General features: G+C 42.6%; 1 protein-coding gene across 15 annotated transcripts in view; it reads right to left on the bottom strand.

Moving 5' to 3' along the window:
* The window catches only part of ANK3 (ankyrin 3), a 344,913-nt gene that overhangs the window by 55,195 nt on the left and 266,362 nt on the right, over positions 1 to 23,356 (bottom strand). For 13 of the 15 annotated variants that reach the window (XM_040702299.2, XM_040702301.2, XM_040702300.2 and 10 more), the window contains 4 exons: positions 19,574 to 19,697; positions 16,587 to 16,689; positions 8,852 to 8,958; positions 1,075 to 1,299 (listed from right to left, as the gene is read on the bottom strand). In XM_040702299.2, coding sequence (XP_040558233.1) covers positions 1,075 to 1,299; positions 8,852 to 8,958; positions 16,587 to 16,689; positions 19,574 to 19,697 — 559 coding nt within the window. Of the gene's footprint in view, positions 1 to 1,074; positions 1,300 to 8,851; positions 8,959 to 16,586; positions 16,690 to 19,573; positions 19,698 to 21,065; positions 21,500 to 23,356 lie in introns of those variants that run through there. The other 2 variants (XM_040702304.1, XM_040702305.2) reach the window with 1 other exon arrangement.

Below are 23,356 nucleotides of genomic sequence, written 5' to 3'. Positions count from 1 at the left end.
CACAGAAGTTATGAAAGCAGAATGCTGGCAGTGAATTTTACATGCCTGTAAGCACAAGGTAGTAGCAGAGCTATATTAAATCAAGCCACTATGATTTTCTTTCAGTGACGTACGTCAACTGAAAGCTTTAGAAAACTAAATAAATAAATAAATAAATGGGAATAACGAAAAATTGGAAACAAAAGAAAAACTGAAAAACTGTAGACATTCTGTATCTTTTCCGTATATATCCTACCCAATAAATTTTGTTCCTTGTGGACCAAGCTGCAGGATTCGGCTAACCATGCTCTCGCCCTCATTTAGAGGGGGAGGAGATTTAGGAAGATGCAGTTTACTGAATAACATCCATGCAGCAGGAAGAGAAACAAGAAGGGGAAATTAGGAACAAGCTGTCATTCCCAACAGAACCGGCAGTTTACACCAGGGTGCCACTCACGGTAATGAACAAAACGTATAATTAGGAAAAAAAAAGCCACATCATAGTGGATTGTTTCCCCTATTTTAAGCTTTAAAAAATGTCAGTTCCTAGCATTTGTGCTCCTTGACGCTCTACAGTAAGTGCTCTGCCATCACCCTCAGTGGCCTTGCTACTTGGGAGGAAGAGAGGCAGCTCCCAGCAACTTGGGCAGAAGCCATGTATGCACTAAGGCACAGGGAACTGAGCTCAATGTTTGGGCCCTTGTGACTGTTTAGGGCACACTTCTGTGACAGTGACGTTTCTCTGGCACTCTGTGAGCGAGAGGGTCGAAACCTGCTCTGGGTTACAGGCTCACAACTCCTCCTGACTTCAAAGGGAGGTTGCATGAGTAGCTGGGGGCAGGATCTGGCCTTTTCACGGCTTTCCTTACCTTTGGCTTCTCTCTGCAGTGATCATAGAGGCAAAAGTCCTCTTAAACACAAAGGTACTTTCAAGGTAGGAACTGCAGTTTGGCATTTTTTACTATTTTAAGATAAGTAACCTAATCTTACATGGTCAAATGAGGTAGAGTCAATGTTAATTTCTTAGATCCACAGAATAACAGAAATGGAAGATGCAACACAAGTGTGAACAATGAAATTAATAGTAGAACTCACCCTAAGAATTGTGCCCCTGCCGGCCCCATTTCTACAAGTCTACTTGCTAATCCTTCTCCTTCAACCATTGGTGGTGGGCTGGCCAGCTTATGCCTCTTTACCAAGCGGCAGGTGATGCGGGTTGGCGCTGTGCATTTGCGTGGCGGGATGATAATTCTCATTCCATGGTGACGACTTCCTCTCATCGAACCCCCACGTGCATCGACCATAAAACTAACCAGGAAACTGCAGGGAAAAGGAAACAAGTCATTAAAAACAGTCACGAAATAAGCAGGAAAAACATCACAAGAAGTCAACTGCCACAATCTTAAAAGCTTATCGGAAAAGTCCTCCCAGTCCCAGATAAACTAAGAAGAACAATTATTTTAACATTTATACTTACATGTTAACTATTGGTTAAGAAAAGCAGGAATCTCTAAAGGTCTAGCAATACTAAAGTGAAACAATCAGGTGCTAATGAGTAATTTGGATTAGAGAGTTCAAAAGTAGTGTATTAGTAGTGTCTCACTAGAATTTAAGATCAGCCCTTTGTTATTGCTATCTCTGCTGTCCATAAATAAGTAATTAGCCCCACATGCAGAAAGGAACCAGACAGTGTAGAAAATGGAGAATCAAATATGTGTACAGTTTTGGGGGTCTCAGTCTTAGCAACCTCCTCACACACTCATCTGCAAACACTTCTGCTGGCTGACAGAGAGTGCTGGCACTGTGGGTGACAGTCGGAGCTACAATTACTTCTGCTGACGGGGAATGAGTAAGTATATCAGGTATGTAACTAGCTTTAAGCTGCTGGCACTCTTCAGGAAACCATGTCATTATCCCTCTGTGAAGATGACATTCCTTAGCAAAAAGCCGCATTAGGGGAAAAATCATTCTCTCCAATGTCAAATTTGCCAATTAATAATTAAATAAGCAATTACATTTTTAAAGAGTATGTGGTAGACTTAAAATTGAATCATTTTTAATAGCAAGGGAATAATAATAATACTGAGAAGAATAACTGCTAATAGTCATGGATTATTTCATCTGTGAAATGCTGAGAAGCAGTGTATGTGAAGCTTTACTGTCCTTAACAAATCAGAACAGTGATAGCAAACTGGAGCCTCCTTCCAGGGCTGGCAATACTCTTCACCCTCTTTCAAAACTGCAGCAAATAATCTTTCCAGTTTAAGGGGATCAAAACCCACAGGTTAAGGGGTTACTGGGGTGCTCTCCTTTGGGGTTCCAAAATACCTTCCATTCTCTCTAGAACATAAACTACCGAGATATTCAGTTAATGGGTCAGCATCAACAGGGACAGGAGTTACAAATTCAGCCTTGGTGCCTGTCCTTTTTTTGTTTGTTTGTTTGCTCCTTCTGTACGATGTGCCAGCTTTGTGAGCATCTGCACATCTGCTGAATAGCTTCAGTATTTTCAAGGCTGTTGCCAAATCTTCCAGATCTTACGGACTAAATCTTCACACGACTAAGAGGTGAATCCATTCCATTTCCTGGCTCCCTACTGTAAACAGAATGCAGGGTAAGAGCCAATAATCCAGGGAGGTAATGAAGATTCTTTAAAAAAAAAGAAAAAACACAACCAAGTGCTTTTAAGTGTGCATGAGAATTTATGTAAGTAAGCTTGATTTGCTTTTGAGACCAGCGGGATATCAAAAGTAACAGCTGACACACATCGGCCACCCCTGCAAATAAGTCACATTCGGAAGTCCTGCCAACGTGGGTGGGAAAAATTTGCACAAAAGCAGGAGCATAATCAAAACTTTGTATTGAGTGCTCTGTAGGAGACAGGCACATAGGGAGGTCAGCTGCAAATATATGAAGCAAAAAGAAAACAGTTGTCCAACTGAATTATAGGAAAAAGATTGCTAGGCTGCCCTTCTTCAAATCAAATTAAAATGTATCAATAGAGATAGGAAGATAAAGCACATCTCCCAGGTGACCCTAACTCGAATTTATCAGTCTTTGTGCTGCACATACTTTAGAAGACTGAAGCATGGAACAATATTTGTCCGGTCTAGCATTTGATATGGAGGTTGGTGGCCTTGCATGCGACAGGGGGCTTGGAGCTTGATGATCCTTGAGGTCCCTTCCAATCCACGCCATTCTATGATTCTATGATTTGTCATGTCTTATAGTAGTTTTCATACAAAAAATTCTGTCTACATTTCTCTCCTGAAGAAAACAGTGTATACCACTGAACAAATTCAAGTGCTGCCACTAGGTAGCCCAACTCCTAATAAGAGGAATTATGTTTCAGTAGAAAGGGATGTCTGCTGAATGGTTAACAAAACACTTTCAATAAATATTTTATCTATACCAAAAACAATATTATCGATTTTTTAAATTACAGTATAAGTTACAGTAATCTTAATACTTATAGATACAAGATGTTAGATGTCCTGCAAACCACTGACTAGAAACTTTTCAGTTTGCTAACAATGGGCTGTAAACAAGCAAAAACACCAGCTACAGAGAGCCTGGCCTCACTCCCCTTGCTCACTAACTGCTATTAGCCAGTCAGTGTATTTTTTTCACCCTGCAACTGCTCTTCATGACGAGCACTGATGGGATGAGGCAGATGTCACTGAACCTCTGGAAAAGTAGGCTACAGTTGGTCTTCAGAGGTGGCAAGGAGCCAGCTCATGACTTAGCTGTGAGGAGAGTTCAAAACAATCCATTATCATCTAGAAAACAAAGTAAAATGCGAAGAAGGGACTCACAGCCCTTGGTCACTGAAGGGAAAACACTGAGAGGAATCTGCTACAGTTGTGCTGTGATGGCTTTTTAGAAATGCACTTGGCTTTGGTCTGCAGAAAGAGAGAACCAATTCTGTCGAGAGGGAAGCACAGAGTGAGAGGCTGGAGCATCCCTTCAGGGTGGCTGTGGCAGCTGTGCTGAGGGGCACATCTGGTTGGAGTGCAGAGCGAGGTGGGGCCTCCAGGGAGCTTGGCCTGATGGCTCAGTGCAAGGCAGAGCTTTGGAGAGCTGCCTATCGTCTACGTGATTACTGGCATGTTAAGTCAGCTCATAATTAATACAAAAGTTTTTCATCTCATGCAAAAATGCCAGAGCTTCTACTCAGATAAGACACCCCTGTATCCATATGATTTAAAAGATATAAGTATGCAACCATGGATTTTCAAAAATCTAGGCACCTAAATCGAACGAACTTACGTTATACCAAAATCAATGGAAGTTAGACGTACCTATAAAAATTGGACTCAGTTCCCAGGTGTATTTATTTAGGTTGAGGATTTCAAAGTTATGTAGGGGTACGTGGGCAGGATTTGATGGCAGGCACACTGCCCAGCCTGGGGCTCAGCAACGCTCACAGCAAGGGGAGCTCAGCCCCTGGCACAAGCCTACTCCCCAGCAAAGGAACCTGCCCTCTTACAGCCAGTGAGGGTGTCCATCCCACACTACAGCCTTCAGCGAAGATAAAACCCTTAGCAGATCAGTCTGTGTGAGTATCGATCCCATATAAAAGTAATTACTGTCAAGACTATAGACATTCTCTGTTTAGTTCCCTGATTAGTATTTTATCATTTCAAACAGTAACAATAATTCTAAACAGTATTTCATGCACTTTCTATCACAAAGATTAGTAGTCAATGCTTACCTACATTAATGCTGTGCTAATAATGGAAACTACAATATGATCTCTAAACACAAATGCTAAATGCTGGTGAGCTTTTCTACTTGAATACATGGAAGGGATGAGGATGTGGGCGGATGCACTACAAACATCTACATACACTCTGACTGTGGGAAACGAGTTTGAAAAAAAGAATGAGGATTCACAGAAAGCACAGAGTTATCACCTTGAATCATACTGGGGAAGTGGAGAGGAATAGCTGCAAAATAATTTAGAAAGCAAATGGGAAAAATTAATATAAGATAATTAGAGGCAAGCAACAGAAAATATCAATAATAAGCGCAAAGGAAAAGTATCAATCAGAAAAAAATAACAAAAGTAACATGTTTGAAGTTCAGCTTTAAAAATGATTTGGCTTTTGCTTTGCATATCACAAACCATGACATAAAATTCACTACTCAGGGAAAAAAAAAAAAACTATCTGAAGGGAAGCGTTCATTTCACTGGTCAGCACAAGTCTGCAACTTCTCTGAGAAACGCAGAAGTTCATGGAATACTGAAAAACATTTGTGATTTACTCAGCTCAACAGAGTCTACTTTAAAAGAACTTCTTTGATTGCCTAAACAAGCTGCACTGTGCGATGTAACATCAGCTATTATGCTTCTCTATAGTCGTTTATTTTTCAAAGTATAGTGTATAAAATATGTATGGCAGAATATCTGAAGGGAATATCAACCTTTGCCATTCGTGACAATGCTTTCACAAATGAATTCTCTTTGCACAAGAGGTTGGAATAATTAACTTGAATACGACACTTTGCAAGACTGGATCATGCATTTCTGAGTTGCTCAGTATGGGAGTGAGTGGCACATTCATTTCTTTCTTTGAGCTTAGGAAATCAAGGAGTTTAAAAGGGCAATAAGAAGAGAGCACAGCCACATTTTGACTGGGAGAAGGTCACAAGAAGGCTCACATCTGAGAGCTGGAGGTCACCACGGTGAAGGGGATCTACCCTTCCAGAGGCCTCACAATTCACAGCATATTTTAATGCCTTATTTACAATGGACTCTGTTCAAAACGTGCTGGCAAAACAACTTACCTGCACCCAGAAAGAAAAACATTAAACACTGTCTTGGCTTAAAAAAAGGAAAAACCAGAAGAGTCAAAATTACTGCCAGCACTTCCTTCTCTCGTCCCCTTTCACTGATACATTGCTGGATATACACAACCTGCTGCCCCAAATTCCCCTTCTGCCTGAGTTTAGGAATAGGAAGAAACATCGGTGCTCTCTTCCGGCAGCAGGTGCAAGGGGAAAGGAGCAAGCTGAGGCAGCAGGCTGCAGAGGGGTGGCCCTGCTATGGCATGCTGCAGGCTCAGGAGAATGAGGAATGTAGAGGGCAGTGAGGTCAGGCTCCGGCCACAGGGTGACCCCGACCCTGAGGGCTGCTGGCAGCTGGGGAGCCAGCTGTCACATTTCTGCCTGTGGCCACAGAACAAGCAGGGACCAGGTGAGGGGACTAAGCAGGAAAGGAATGGCCTTTCAGAAAAGATAATTCAAATGCCTCTCAGAAATGCCAAGGCACTGGAAGATGCAAGATGAACATCTGCTGATTGCCCCTAGATGAAGATAATGGGGAAAACTAAATAGTATCATATTACTGTAGGGGATCATGATAGAAAACAAGTTTTTTACTAAGAAAGGAACTGCGTCACAGTATCATTTCGGATGGGCTTTATCCATAAAATGTGACAGGTCAGAAACACCACACGTGGTGGCAGGGTGTTTTGGTGTTCGGATTCTCTCCCTTACCATTTCCTTTCTCTACCGCAGCCCCACAGTTTGTTGCACAGCCGCAGGTCTGCAGGCCTTCCCCTCCAAACAGCAGCCTTAGCTGTAGGCATTAGTGGGGACTCTCAAGTAGTTAATGTAAAAGATCCTATGTCCACAGAATGTAAGTTCTGGAGGGCTGGAAGCATTCATGAGCACCTTGAACAAAGTGGTCCCAGAGGACCAGCAGAAGGCAAACATCAGCCCTATTTTGTACCAGGAGGAAGAAGAGCCAGAAAATTTTAGGCCATCACTCCAACATTGATTACTGCAAATATTCATGAGTAAATTATCCAACAATCGATTTATTGGGACAATGACAGCCAATGTATAGGGATAATACAGCAATTAGAATAGCTCTCAAAACAAGAAAAAGCCAAAATACTTGTTGCAAGAGTAACATACATCAAATTGAATCAACTACCTTCTTTTACAGGGCAACTTATCCAGTGGATGTATGGAAATTCTGTATTTGTACTTCAGTAAGCATATGAAGCACAGTATACATAAGTGCACAAACACTTAAGAAACAGCCTCAAAAGAGCTACCCTCTGTGCCTTCCTGTCAAACTGAAAGGAAAATTCAGGTGGGGATTTCACTGCACTGTCCTGGACCAGGGCCGGGTACCAAGCTGATGTCTTCAGTCATGATTTGAGCACTGGACAGAAAGGTCTGAATAACACTTTGGAAAAGAGGATCCGAATTAAAACTACCTTGATAAAATAGGTTCTGATACCAACAAGCGAAAATCCAGTAAAGGTAAGTGCAAATAGAAAAAACGAAACACATAAGCACAGAACATGGTAAAAAATACCTAAGACTGTAGAACGTCAGAAAGCAACTAAGAAATGCGTTCAGGTCAAACACGTCTACCAACAGAGGCCAGAATTACCAAAACGCTAAGTCTCACTGTGGGATTCCTTAGGACGAGGTGTGCCATGTGTCAGACTGCATAGGTAGCGATCCTGTCCTAGTCAGTACTGATGGTGTCTCCTCTTCAGAAGCTTGGTGCCCAAACTGGCTTAGAAACAATCTACCATCAAGAAGGAAAGAGGCAGGGGACAGCTGCAAGAACCTGGTGGTGTGTGGGAAACACCACCAAGCAAGACCTGGGATATTATAGATTACAAAAGAGAAGAGAACCCATCCTCCACAATACAAAATATTGTAAAGAGACTACTGAGATATTGTACTCATGACTACCAGGGATAAGACAACAAAGAGATTATAAATTGAATATCAAGAAAAGAAATACTGTAACAACAGACAGTGAAACAAAGAAGCTAGAAGGCTATAGATCTTAAGTGGCCATGAAGAAATTGACCACATTTCAGGAACAGGTTGCTTCCATTTTATCCTGCCATAATACAAATGGGTGGCGTATGAGCTCTCTGAGGTCCTTTGGTAACATATCCTTCCATACTAACAGACTTCAGCTTTTCATTATGAAGCTACTGATATTTCAATTCTTGCACTGAACATACGCAGTGTTTTATCAAATCAAGACCTTAAACCCCACCACTGAATAGTTCTATTCAGCTCAAGTGGGTGTTTACACTTATTGTGGGCCTGTGGCTTTAGGTCCGTGGAACTTGCTGCTACCCTGGAACTGAAATCTTTTGGTTTATGCCAGAGACATTTTCATTTTAAGAATGTAATTAGTCACAAGGTGGGGAAGTAAATTAAAAAGATATGAAATTTCATGCCCTGATCTTGGAAATTATACAATCAAGATTTATACAGGACAATCTCATATGCAATATTATATTCAGCTACATATTTATTTGTAAATTTTTATAATGTGCATTCAAAAATTACTGCTGTTGCATTTAATCAGGTTTATGTGCTACTGCCAAGAAGCACTGTCAGTGCAGTGATGATTCTTGAGTAAATGACTGAAGTCAAGAGATGTATTTTGGAGAACTGACAGGAGTCTAGAGGCATAAATAAAACATAAAATTAAAGCCCCTCATTCTTCCTGTATGAAAGAACAAAAGGCATTAACACTACAGCTTCATGCTTCAAATAATATAATTCAAACAAAATCACCTTACGACACTTAAAAGCATAAGCAACAGAAAAAGCAAAACATGACTATTAAAGAGAAGCCTGTGGAAATACAACGTTTTTGGCATTCAGAAAATAAAAGCAGAAGCAAGGTTTTGATTTGATAAGCAACAATTTAGCCTGACTCCTGTTATTAAGCACCCACACTGAAGTCAGTGTGAATTTTGCCACTGGCTTCAACTAGAGCAGGAACAGGCATGTCATCAGCCATCACAGAACACTATATTCTTCAGCTAACAATACATTTCCACATTTAAACATAAAGGAAATCTGTTAAGTGACCTACCCAGAATGGATGGGACTTGAAACAAGGTTAACATTGTCCAAGGTGTCTGCAGCCCAGCTGTAGTGTCTGAGAGAATCAGAATCAAACTCCCTCTGAAACGTCAGGTGCTTAGAAAACAAAAAAAAAAAAAAAAAAAACAAAGTTAAGATGTAAAACACTTATCTTAAATACAAGCTTGTTAATATAATTCCCTTACATTTAGATCTGTCCCCTTTCCATACAGCCGATATCCTAGGTTTTAAATTACTAGAAATCCCTGAACAGAAATATGGAATCCAGAGAGAAATTTATCTCACATCCTCAGACTTCTTTTCCAAATTTCTTTGCCAGCTCCCACCAGTATCTTCAGTTACATGTACAACTTTCTTCAATCTGTATTTACACATACAAAGTTAAAGAAGTCTGAAAAAATACTAGTTTCTGCTGCAATCATATGCTATGTAGACAGGCAGCATACTATTCCCACACAGAAAACGCCACTGCATGGATCCTTATTTGAGCAGAACTTCTATCCGTACAATCAACACGGGCACTGTTCTGGAGTGCCACCATCCCTACTCATCTGTATAAAAATAGTTATAACCCTGTGTAGCGCTGGCACACCAGTGCTCTAATTAAACTGTCCCATCTGACCAACACCGAGGCTTAATTTGGTTCTGACTGCTGTCTGTAGACATGAGCACGCACATGCAGGCATCCCATGCCCTGCAACAAGGTCTCACTCTGTAAGTCCTCTCTTCTGTATAGCAAAGCCATTTGAAGCAAATATATATATTTGGGTTTTTTGCCTCCCCTTTTTTTCCCTAGGAAATTAAATAAATCAAGTCTGTAAGTACTGTTAGGCTATATTTCCAGGCCAATATGAAAACACTTATCCTTTTTTTTTGTTTTTTTTTTTACGGAACCACTATTAGAAAAGTTATGCCAATAAAACTAAGTCAAGGTACTGTCATGCAACACACAGACCACCCTCAGCCAGGATGGTGTTAAAAACACCAGTGTTTCCTCCAGGCAGGTTGTTTTCTGCTGATAGGTAACTACAGACTGAGTTATCTGCTTTCTTTCTCACATAGCTGTGAAGGCTAAAACCTTGTGGGCTGTTTTCAAATTAAATTCCGTGACTACCACTCAAACCTGAGCCAAACACAAACACACACTTCTGCAGGGAGGAGTTTTATAACTTTCACTTAAAAAAAAGATAAAAATTAATGTACTGGCACATAGAGGTATTGTAAATGAATTATTTTGAATGGAAATGTCAGCAGTAGTAGTAAATCTGAAAAAGTCAGTCATAAAAACCCAAAATACTTCTGTTCAGAAGCTTCCGCAAAAAAAGCAAGCAGACATGATCTGTTGTTGGGCATAACCTGCAACGTTACCATTACTCTGGGGAGTCCTCATTGTAGCCTTCCAGTACTTGAAGGGAGCATATAAACAGGAGGGGGAACAACTGTTTACGAGGGTGGATAGTGACAGGACAAGGGGAAATGGTCTTAAACTGAGACAGGCGAGGTTTAGGTTAGATAGCGGGAGGAAGTTTTTCAACACAGGGCAGTGGTGACACACTGGAACAGGTTGCCCAAGGAGGCTGTGGATGCCCCATCCCTGGAGGCATTCAAGGCCAGGCTGGATGTGGCTCTGGGCAGCCTGGTCTGGTGGTTGGCAACCCCACCCGTGGCAGGGGGGCTGAAACTGGATGATCGTTGTGGCCCTTTTCAACCCAGGCCACTGTGTGTTTCTATGATAGTCAGGGGTTTCCAGAAAACTCTTTGGACATTTCTTGCAATTAAATAAGCACCCCAGGTTTACCACCACAGTTGTCAAGATTACAATTTACTGCCAATTAGTAGTAATATCTGCAGCGGACAGCTTCACTTTATCATCTGTCCAACACTGTAGCACGTTTTTGATGCCTCCTCCTTTTGCTACCTTAAGCTCTTTTACTAGGATCTTCTACCAGTCTTTGTGCTGTGAGATACGCACTTGAGGCCTGTGTTCAAGCGCAGAGAACAGTAACAGGCACATACACTGCTAAGTGTGGTACACATTAAGCACAAAATACAACAACAGACATAACAGATAAAATGAATGTTGTTCAAAAACAATGGTGATTAAACAACAGCACTGAATTTAATTAGTATCGCTTTGAAAAATGCATTATAATTCAGTTTAATGAAGACAGTTTTATAACTCCCTCCAGTAGAATACAGGGGACTCCTGCACACGTCTTGAAGAGCCTGTAGTTTAGACAGAAAAACTACCACTGTGGGTTTCTGCTGTTCCAAGTGACCTAACTTTGTAAGACCTCATACCGAGTACACAATTACTTTTTGACACCAAACAGAGCAGGATCAGATGTGGTATCAGAAGTTGTAAATATTTAGAAAAACGAACATAAAAAATAGGACACTACACAGATCTGGTAAGATACGAATTAACAAGGAGGACAAAGCAATTTAGTGTTTGTCATTCAGATGTCCACTGAGCTATAACTGTCACTGCACTGAGGTCCAGACATGAAAGGGCACATACAGAAAACGTGGAATTGCATTTGCTGCAACAGATGAAAAATGCCAAAGATCCATCAGCACTGTAGGGCCATATGATTTCCAAGGAAATACCACCTCTCTAAAACAATCTAAGCTAGATAAAGACGCTGCTACACCCACCTAAGTTGCCATAGGTTTACTTGCAAGCACACACACACAGGGCTCCTTGCCCTATTCCTACCGTGCCTGTATATGAGGTGAACTTCTTTGGTGCATTCCTTTCTGACAAAGTGCATTTGAGCAAATCTTTGGGGCATATTTACAGCCAGCAAAAGCACAAAAACTGCAGCCAATAATTCTGGCAGAGAAACAGACTAATAAAAGCTAATGGCTGGACAAATGTATCTTACACACAGCACACATCTGCTGATCTCATTCCGTTGACCTGCTGAGGTGTCGGATTTTCCAGGCAGGCAAAGAAATCTTCCAGTGCAAGCTGCAGTATGAGCAGTCCAGAAGACCGTACATCATCTGTGACACCAAATAGCAAGATTTGTCCTGGGTTTGGTCAGTATTCCCTTCCTGGACTGAGGGAGATTAAATACACATTGGTAGGGGGCATGCTGTTGTCATATGCAAACGCATGTATTAAAATGCTGACAGTTCTGTTGTCAAGGATCCTGTTGGTTGCATAACCGAATATCCAGGCTGTGTAATATCAGAGTTCAGCAAATGGAAGAATTTATGCTTCCTCCCAGATGAATTTATCCAGACAGAAGAGATTCAGCAAGCTGCAATGCAATGGACAGCCTGATTCATCCTGCCTGTGGCTGATGTAAATTATTCCACGGAGAATGTCGCTCAGATTTGGTCTGAGTTACTGCATCCATGGTAACGCACTAGGACACACAAATTTTAACTTTGCTCTAGCCAGGTTATGAGGCACAGTATGGCCTGGACTCAGCTTTCCCTGTTGAAGAGAGTCAGCAATAAAGAACCAAGTGCAAACAATGAAGATTGTCTTGACTTCTTTGTCAGTTCCTCTCAAATACCCAACCCCTCATGCTGGCAGCCAGTATCAGCAAATAACAGTCTTAAGTCTTCCTCATTTGACTCTTTTTAGACTTCCAGGTCTCCCAGCGGTCTGGTGAAGAAGCGGTCATGGAATCTTCTGATCCCACCTTAGCAGCAAGTTGACAGTTGTCTATCTTTAATATCCTTTTATTTGTGGTAATATTAATTCCCTTTACTCTGAGAGTGCTGCTGTAATGAACTGCAGATATCTACATGCTTTACAACAGAAGCCACATATGCAAATAGGTAATGGCTCACTACTTCTTCAAAGCTGTGCAGTATCCCAGAACACAGCGTTAACACAGAATCATAAAATCACAAGGTTGGAAAGGACCTACAAGATCATCTAGTCCAACTGTCCTCCCATTACCATTGCTACCACAAGCCACTAAACCGTATCTCGTAGCTCCTCATCCAGATGCCTCTTGAACACTGCCAGGGAGGGCGACTCCACCATCTCCCTGGGCAGGCCATTCCACTGCCTGACCACTCTCTGAGAGAAAAAGTTTTTCTTTATGTCTACTCTAAATCGCCTCTGGCACAACTCGTGGCCATCTCCTCGGGTCCTATTTGTTGCCTGGGAGAAGTGGCCAAACCCCTCCTCATCACAACCTCCCTTCAGTATGAGCTTCCAGTCGGTCTTTTTTAAGATAAGGGTTTTGACCCACAGTGAACTTTGTTCCTATGACTTTCATGGGTGGAACACAATTCTTTTTCTTCCTTTTTACTGTCAAAGCAGGAATAACTTGGAAACCCAGTAATGTGCAGAAGGAGGGATGGAAAGAACAGAGGCAGGAGTATTCTCCCTCTCCCAGATGCACTCTTCCCACTTCAGCCAAAGCATCATAAAGTTTATCCATCTTCCTTTGGTATGTTCGGGCTGACAACTTTCTTGAAGAATAAGAAAATTTCAAAGGACAGACTTTTTTTTGGTCAAGACTTCAAGGCTAGCAAAAGCCATAGCATAAAGAATGCTAACAGCATCCACTTTCTTAAGAAGATAATTCACCGATTGTTCTCATGGGAATCATTGTTTTACAAACCTCTTGAGACAGCCTAAAACTAGGAGTGACATTGCTCTCACCATTACCTTCATCATTTCCTGCTCTCCTCCTGGATACAAGAAACTTGAAGTTTGTCTAGAGAATTAAGACTAAAATAACACGCAAAATTAGACTGTTAAGACAGGCGTCCAGCCTGACTTCATTCTGTATGACAGATTTGGACCAGAGTTGAACTGCAATAATTGCACAACCACTGCTGGACAAAAACTAGAATTACAAAAATATGATGACTACAAATGCAAAGAAAACAGCCTGAACTCTACTGCTCAGCATTAATACTTTTAAGTGAAGAGGCACCACTGCAAGAGATCCTCCAGAAAGCATGGAGATCCATAACCATTTGTACAGAATATGACATTTGCTCTAAGTTGAGCTCCTGTATGCAACGGGGTGCATAACTCTCCATGCACAGGTAAGTCATTTTTCATTGTCTAGTAACATTTTATAATAAAAGCAGGTTAACAACACACATTTTGAACAATGTTCTTTAGGAGTTATTTAGCACAGTGCTTCTTTTAAGTCTTGTTATTTGATCAAATGTACCCTAGCTGCCATCAATACCATCAACTTTGATGGTAATCAAAAAAATGACCAGAATCCTCAAACAATACATATTCTCAGACTGGAGGGAAGGCTTTCCTCTCCTATGTTATGTCCATCACATCAGGAAGATTTAATGAAGGCTTAGAAGAAGGAATTGTCACAGGAATTTTAGGTTCTCAGATCTGAAATACTATCATTGAGCTGGCTGTTGTAGATCGAGGTTGTTGGAGGTTTATGGCACTTCATTTGGAAGTAACAATCTAATAATATACAAGGGTTGTCGCTAACGCCTCCTATTGTATTACGTTGGCCCGCGACATCAGAGGTGGATGTTGGTGGGACGGTAGTAGAGGATGAACCTTCCCACCAATAATTCGTTACATGTTGTTGCTGTGTGACAGGTGGCAGCAGAGGAACAGTCCTGACATCAAAGCACTTACGAAGCAAAGGTGCGGAATTAAATCCCTCCATGCGGAAAAAATGGCACATTCACATTCACTGATGCTTCCTGAACATTTATGGAGACCAAACAGTTCATGTGAGCAGTGTGAGGTGATGAGCGGTGCATTTCAGCAGTGGCAACAAGTGACGTGAAAGACAAGCCATATTCCAGATGACCATGCACAGCTGTCACATCACAAAATGAAGAGTGTCTCGGTCAGCTCATGTACACAAATCAGTGGATTACAACCAAGGAATAGCATACAGAGTTGCATATCAGCTTCAACGCACTGGAAATTATGGTGGCAACGTTGGAACATTGCAAAGCTTGTGCCAGGTGAGTCCCATGAACGTGAACAGAAAGAACAGCATATGCAAGTTTGTTAGGACTTACTCAACCTATATGAGTCTAAAGATGGCAGCTGCCTGGACCACATCATTAACAGTGACAAGATGCAGTGTCACCACTACAATCCGTACTCAAAACAGCAATCCATGGAATGGCAATATGTGAATTCCACATTGTAGAAGCAGTTCAGGATGCAGCCCTCAGTGAGTGATGTTCGCTGTCTTCTGCAATAGGAAAGAGGCGATCCTTCTGGAATTCCTGGAACCTGGACAATCAATCAACTCTGACCACTACACTGCAACACTGACTAAGGCTGAGGGCTCGAACTATCAGAGTCAGGCCAGAGAAGAAGACAACCTCTCTCTTGCAACACGAGAATGCCAGGCCCATCCCAGTTTGAAGACTGTAGAGCATACTGACAATCTTGGCTGGGCTGTTCCATCAGAGCCACCATGTAGTTCAGATTTGGCACCTTCTGACTTTCATCTGTTTCGGTCCATGAAAGATGGGCTGCATGGGCAATATTTTAGCAATGATGTCATCATAGCAACTGTAAAACAGTGACTCACCTCCACTGGTGCAGATTTTTACACGTGTGGCATGCAGGCTCTTGTTCATCACTGGCAAATATGCATAGCTAATGGTGGTAACTATGATGAAAAACAGTGTTTTGCAGCTGAGAATTTGATCTATCAAATGAAAAAACTGCTCCATCAAATAGTGTTATTGTGCTCTTTGCAGCTGTTGTAGGTTCCATGGAAATAAAAAGGAGGCATTACTCTTGGAGTGACTTACGTACATTTACTTGCTAAACAGAGAATAGAATGTATACCTTTGTCAGAATACTAACAAAACTGTGTGCAAAAGCTGTAGTAAAACTGGACAATTTACACTACACTGGAACTAATACAAGAAAGATTTAGAAAGCTGGAGCCTCACCCCATGGACCCTTTCCCCTGTGAAAGCATCCTTATATCTACAAACCCCTGTGCAGGAATACTTGCTGCTGCTGAATGGACTCCCTGCAAAATTGCTAGCAGAAAACCTGTGTTCCATTACAATCTATCTAATGGTCCTCTAGGACACAACAATTCCACTCCACCGTACTTTAACTAAGTAAAGATTTTTCTGTGGGTTTTTGTCCAGCTTCCTAGCAGATCTCTGGCTTCTATGATGAAGAAACTCATGAGTAACTCAACTGGATTTTACAGTCTGAAGCAAGTCCACCAAATGCTGAGGAGCACACAAAGCAAAGCACACAGCACCCTATCACCTTCAGCATTAGCTTTTCAAAATACTTTCCCACGCTGTAATCAGGTCAAAAGATTCTGTGTTTCTTTTATTAGTCATTGCATAAATGTTTGGAAGAGACGCGAACTGGTTAGTGCATAATAGCTTAATCATTACAAGGCCAAATTTTTCCCAAGGGTGGAAAAACAAGGACAGTGGTTGGAGTCTTCTCCATACAGACAGAATTGGCAAGACCCAATTCCTGGTCTCCATGGTGCAGACAAAGGTTGTTTAGTGTAAAATATATTGCTCTCAGCTTGACAAGGCACTGAAAATACATGTAACATTAATCTCACAGATACTCTCACTGATGCAAAATCAAAGCCACAGTATGGCAAAGCCACGATTTCTTTCTTGCAGCTCTTCTCCTTTTTCAACAGGTAATGAGTAGTGGTAAGTCACTGCAAGCGCAGCTGAGGGCTGCAGATTATCATCCCCTATAAACACAGAGCACAAACACCTGGTGCCAGAGAGGCAGCACATACCTGATCCTTCGCTGGTACCAGCAGCTCTTCAATCATCATGCTGTCTCGGGCATAAGAACTTCTGTTCAGAGTGTAGGACCTATCCGAACTGAAGGAGCGGAGGCTGTTGTATTTACCATTTATCATAGAAAGTGCAGATGACAATGAGATGAACAAAAAATAAAAATAAATTAATACATGCAACTTCCAGGGATAGATGGAAAAGTATACATATTATATGAAATAAATACAAGGGAAAAATGGAGTAGTAAGTACTTAACCGTATTTAAATATTTACTTCCCTAAAATATACATAAACAAAATCAAAACAGATGTTTACTGCTTTGGTAGCAATGCTATGGCTTAAGAATAAATCCAGAAAAGTGCATTTGAGTATTTAGATGAATTTTGACAAATGCCTTCAAGCCCTAATCCTGCAAGGAGACCCGTAAGGGCAGGTCCTAGGGGATCTGTGGGCAGATTACAGTGCCTGCCCACATGGCTCAGATTGCTGAGTCAGGTTCAACTAAATGCAAGTTTTATGTGGCGGTGTTCTCTCTCTGTGGCTGAACCACCTTTGACTCTGTTGTAAACGCCCTAGTTATTCACCTAGGAAAAAAAAAAATAAGAGAGAATTTTGGAATAAATAAAAAAAAAATTCTTAATGATTAAATACGGATCCCAATATCTTGGGGATTGTTTTGTGCATGTTAGGTTATTCAGAAATTAATAATGACTGCTCCGAATGTGTTGCAATTAAATCGATGTTGAAGCGTGTTACACTTAGCCCTGGAAGATACATTATGGTATGTGCTAAAAACATGCTGCAGGCCTAGACATGCTCACTACGTGACAAAAAATAAAGTAGTATAAAACGTGAATTAATAATAAAAAGCAACATCCAACAACATGTTACACTTTTGAACTAGCAACACTGTTCAGACTCAAAACTCTACAACTTGTTTCATGCACTTGGTAGTTGTTAATGGAACTTTTCTAGTCCTTGGCACACATTTCTCCTTGTGCTGGAAGCAGAACCGGGATCCTTATTACAGTTTGTAGGCATACATTAAGCAAACTCTCACATGACAAAGGGCATAAAGAAATCAAGTTACATTTGTTAGAACAACAAACGGATATTCTCTAAGGCTGAGCAAACTCTTCCCACCCTGTACCCCCTGCCCCAAAAGAAAAGCATGTCATTTTCTAATGCTGAATAAAATGAAGATGAGCAATGGCAGCAGCAGAAGGATGTAACACGATGCCATGCCTTCTTACCTGACTTTTGGACTAAAGCAATTTACAGTGGAAAAGAAACAGGAGAAATAGAAAGCAAAGAATCAGACGGGAAAAGCAAGATGTTATGGCTGGATGGCTTATATATTTAATGTGTTTATTTCTTAATGTTACACTCAGAATCAGTAGTAAAATATACTCTCAGAATACTTTTTACCGAACGAAAAACCACTGTATTTGTCTCCTCTGAGCATAACATGTGTGCAATGTAAAACATGAGTTACGCAGCAACAAATAATAATGGCACTGCTAAAATCAGAAGCATGGAAATATTAACTCTCTCTCTCGAAGAAAACTCTCAGGTTTATCTAACAGATTTTGACTGTGAAATTCTGCTTTCCCATAAGCAGAGTGAGAATTTAGACCTCTGCAGCATAATGAGGAGGTGTCCTGTAAAGCAGAGCGCCCAGCCCCGAACACAGGCCTCACACTCTCCTCCATCCCCTCCAAACTGGCCACATCTGATAGTGCTGTCCCATGACCTTGTTCATGCCAGCTCATGTTCAAAAGCAGCACATCAGCTTTGCTAATTAACTGTACAAAGACATCCGATTCTCCCTTCAGTTCTAGCTGATGAACTATTTAAAAGCATTTTGGCATTCTCTGTGAATGTATTGTCACAAAAATTCTTATTAACTTACCTAAAAATTGGAAGTGAAGCAAAACATGGCTGGGTATTACTAAAGAGCAAATTTGCAAGGCATGCTTGCATTTCTAATGTAACCATAACAAACAAGACTTGAGGAGCAGACATCCAGGCTTTACCTTATGGGAGTTGCCATTCACTGTTAGACAATGAACTCACTTTTTAAAGCAGATCTTTAAACTACAGTACAGGAAAAAGTCCTCAGGGCTTCAGCATATGAGGTTTAATTATTAGCTTTGCTACAATCCAACTGTCAGTAAACACACTGCAAATCCACAGCTATGGAAGTAATCTCTCCTCATACAGCTTTACTTGTTTTGAGCAATGCATAGTGCAGGCTCTAGCAAGATTCAAAGAAGAAACCTAAAATGTTGATCTACAAACACGTGAGTTTGAATCAACAGTAGTCAGATGTTATGTTAACTCTACAATGTTTTATCCTGTTCACGGAAACTTTGGCCTGTTTTACGCAACATTGTTTCTTAGTCAAAAGAAACCTGACATCAAATTTAGGGTTCACCTCACCTTATCTTTCTTTAAATATTGGGACCAACTTTCTTTAATATTGACTACCTGTCTGCTTATTTACTGGCACCTTTAAAGAAATAAAAGCACCAAAACAGCAAAATGATTTAATTCAATTTTTCTGGCATTTACATTCTTTGGCTAAATGAGTCCATCAAGGTATACTCAAACATGAGCACCAGTCTGAGGGTCAGCAGTGAGGAGAACTCAAGTATTGGTGGTAGTGCTAGATCAGTTTCCAGACCAGTAGGAAACTCGCAGTGAGGAGAGGCCTTGGAGATACTCAGAGAATGAGTAGATACCAGAAAAAATGAAGTTAGTTTTCTGTATCATTGCCATAAGAAGCCAACATGAATAAGGATTGTGAAATAAAACAGCAATGAACATATGCTTCAAAGGCTCAGTATTATCATAACACGGAAATACACCCCGTCTGCTTCGTTTCAAAATAGACTCCAGCTTTATGTGATAGAGAGTGCTTGGTTGGTAAGAACTTGTCACTGTGGTGACACACAAACACAAGAAACAGCATATACAATACCTGGCAGAGCGGGCTCCCAGGCTAAAGCCCATGTAGCCTTCAGCAGGCAAAGAATCATCGCCCAACTCTTTTAGATCCTGGGGTCCGAGATACTTGTCCGTGTCACCTGTCATTGCATCCTCACCTGCCAGAAGAAAAGCCAAGCTGAAATCAGCAGCTGCTTGTCTCATAAATGTTTGTGCGCTTACTAATTTATAACACCCTCCTGTGCTTGCCAGGAAGTAAGCAATCCCATCAAGCCCACTTTCCCTAAGGCTCCTTCTGTGCAGACTGTCAATTATCCGCCCTCTGAATGGGCCTGAGAAAATAATTTTATTGGGGGCAAAAGTAAGAGGCAAATCTGCGCGTTGACATAAATCCAATGAAGTTATACAAGGGATGACTTTTGCCCAATTGTTTAAGCCAGCTAAAGGGATCTTCCGTACTTTGAACCATTCCACTCACTTCTGCTTTCCTTACCAAAAGGCCCGAGCTGACAAAGTTGGGTCTCTGGACAATGTAAGAAACCAGCTGTGAAGAGCTGCCCGCTTGCCCGTCAGTACTGAACTGTGCAGGAATGTGAACGGATGCTGAGCAACTGAAGAGGCCTACCCTCCGCCCTTGGTATTTCTCAGTAACTTTTCCAAGTTTGAATGCAAGAGGGAACTTCTATTTTTTTAACGAAGTGCTCCCCAGGCCCTGGCTCACGTTGCCCAGGTGAGACGAGCTCTGCACCCAATCTCTGCCTGGCACAGCAAGACGTCCATCCGTGGGAGCAGAACAAAGCCTTAACCCAGCAGGCCCTCCCAGCACGCCAGCTATCAGGCAGCCCACGTTCACACAAGCACCGCCGCCAGCCGAGAAGCAGATTCGTGTTTTAGAAAAACAGAGGTAAGGAAAGCTATGTCTTGGGGGAGGAGGGCGGATGCCGCAAAGGGTTAATGGAGCAGCTCCCTCTCCCTGGGCGCATTTGCATACCATTACATCATGCAAAAACTACATTCTTGCATTGACACAGCAAGTCCAAAATATGCCTTCTGCGGTGGAAAGAGGTTTTCCCCGTTCCCTTTAGAACACGGAGCAGAGAGCTTCCTGCAGCTCGTTATTTGCCTACGCTTGCACCCTCCCTTTGTTGTGAATGCGTCTCAGGCGCGTACAATTGCCCAGCAGAGAACTTTCGCAGCGGGTTCCAAAGCTCGGGCTCCGAGCGCCCAATCCGTCCCCAGTCCCATTCACGGCGCTACGCGACTTTCCATTCACTTCGCTCAGGAAACCACCGCGAGCGCTGCTTCAAACCGACAATCGGGTCTAAAAATACCCCTTCGGCCACTGCTCCGCGAACGGCAAACAAACACAGCTACTTTCTCCTCCAACCCGACAACAACGCTTATTTTAAGCAAGGGTTTTAAAGCTAAAGTAGTCGTCGCGAACCGCGAAACATGAGGAAAGAAAAACCCACCCAAAACACAAACACGAACATTATAGATTAAGTTAAACTTTAAAAAGGTCTTACTGTTTTGGAAAGCCATTTCCACCAGCCTGGTCTATAAGGTTTTTCCCTGGTGTTTCCAAGAATTCCTATTAGTCCTATTAGTCCTTAAGCAGTGATTTAGAGTTAATCTCCAAACCAGCACCAGCAAACTAATCCCTGGGGGTCATATTCGCTTTCCACACAACAACCGAGATCTTCTTAACATCCTGATCTCTTCGTACGTATTTTAGGACATGTGCATCTTTGTCCTCTCGATTCGGATCAAACTTCTTTCAAACATGAAACAAAACGAAAAGTAATGACTACAGTTAAAAAATAAAAAAAAAAATAAAAAAATCCCTTTTTAATCACTCTGCAGACATCCCTTTAAAGCTTCTGCTGATTGGATTACAGCCTCCCCTTGGCAAGCCCCTTGACTGGTGACATAAATGCAGGCACTCGAGCTATTTGTATGTAAATCGGGGTGCTGCGAGGGTGTAGTTTTGCTGTAATTCGATACCGGGGCCGAGCGGGAGCGCGGGGCGGTGGGGAAGGGCGCAGCGCTCCGCCCGCCCTCCCGGGGCCGCCTCCCGCGCCCGGGGCCGGGCCGCACCGCTCCACATGTGCTCGGGGAGCGGCCGCCAGGTGAGCGCTGCCGCACGGAGAGCCTCCGGGGCCGGGCCGAGAGAGGACCGGAGGCGGCTCTAAGCGGTAATAGACAGAGCGGTAGCATTTGGAAGCTCCCGCCCTTTCTACGTGTAGAGACGAAAGCCGTGCCGTTGACACGAAGCACTTTTTGGGAGCGTCGGTTGTCGAAGGCAAAGTGGGGAGCGATAGAACGAGTCTGCCGGTTGGGCTGCAGAAGGCGTGAGGTGTTAGGCAGCTCTGCAGCCAGCTGGATGGCTCTGATGAAGCGCTCATCAAAGGAAAAGCTGCAGCTAGGAGTGGTTCTTTCAAAGGATTCCACGCGTTGTGGGGTGATCGTGGGAGGCTCCAGCGGAATGGGTGGTGCACGGTTCAGCAGTCCCGCTCTGCTGAGTTGGGTGCCGCAGCCTCATCCTCCTCCTTTTGGGAAGCGAGCATGGAGCGCTGCGGCACGCTGTACCGCACAGATGTCCCACAGACAAAGTGGGACACGAACGCTATTTAGAAATGCCCAAGAAGTGAGGCATTAATAAAAACAAGGGGAAAAAAAAAGAGAATATTGCATTGCTTTATTACAGTTGCTGTCCTTCCCTTGTGCTTTCCTCTTCCATCTGCTGTGCTGAAGCAAGGTGCTCCTGTAAACAGCAGGCAAACAGCCATGGGCAGTCTAGGAATCCATTCAAAACCACGGACAAATGGCAGCCACAGGTCAAAGCAAAGGTCAATCTGTCCAAGACCATCCTGCTCTGACGGCAGGCAAACTTCACAGAAGTGAAGAAGATGACAGGGTGGAAGTCCTCCAGGACACTTCTCAAGCCAGCAGGTAGTGTGAACACAGATTTTTTTGAGAGACGTTGGTATCGTCACAAAAGGCTTTTTTTTTTTAATCATTCCATTTACACTTTGAACTTGCATAGACTTCTTGCATTCCCCAAAGCAAGGACGTGTGCAGGGGGTCTCGTGCTGCAAGCAGCTCTTGCACTAAGAGTAGTCCCTTTTACTTAGGCTGAACCTACACCTCGCTGGTCTCACCTGTGCATCCTGTTTGTGGACTTCAGGGAACACAGAAAGCAGCCCACTCACCACTCCCTTTGCCACCCACTACCTCACATGTTCTATCTCATCCCTCGAGATTTTCTTCTCTGATAGATAATCTTACTCTCTTTACTCCCTTCTTCCCTAGAAGCTTTTCCGTATCTCTGATCACCTTTGCCATCTATTCCCAGGCTTTCCCCATTTTTCTGATTCCTCAGAGCCCGTCTCATATAGCTGAGAACTGCAAAACCACAGCGCCAGAGCTCTTTTTAGAGGCCAGGGACAAACATGGCTCTCTGGCAGCAGCAGCGAAGGGATCATGTGGCTTGTCCCAAGCCACGTTTAATCATAGCTTGGGATCCAAACAGACATTTGTCATGGGCTTTGCTTTTGCCACTCCCTCGTCACCGCCTGTCCAGAGTTGTGTGGTGGCAGAAGAGGTAGAGCCCCGGGGCAGAGCAGGATGCTTCTGGTTGTAGCCACGGTTTTGAAGAAAAGCCAGGATCAAACCACTGAAACTTTTGCTGATCTGTGAAAAGTGTATCGAGGCAGTCTCAGAAAACTCGAGTGTAAAAATGGAATAAATTCATCCCTCCTGTGTCGCTCTGACAGACTTTAATTCCTGAGAATGTCCTGACCTGTCTTAAAGGCAC

This window comes from Gallus gallus, chromosome 6, assembly GCF_016699485.2.
Source record: "Gallus gallus isolate bGalGal1 chromosome 6, bGalGal1.mat.broiler.GRCg7b, whole genome shotgun sequence".
NCBI classification, from domain to species: Eukaryota; Metazoa; Chordata; class Aves; order Galliformes; family Phasianidae; genus Gallus; species Gallus gallus.
This window is presented reverse-complemented; position numbering and strand designations above follow the sequence as displayed.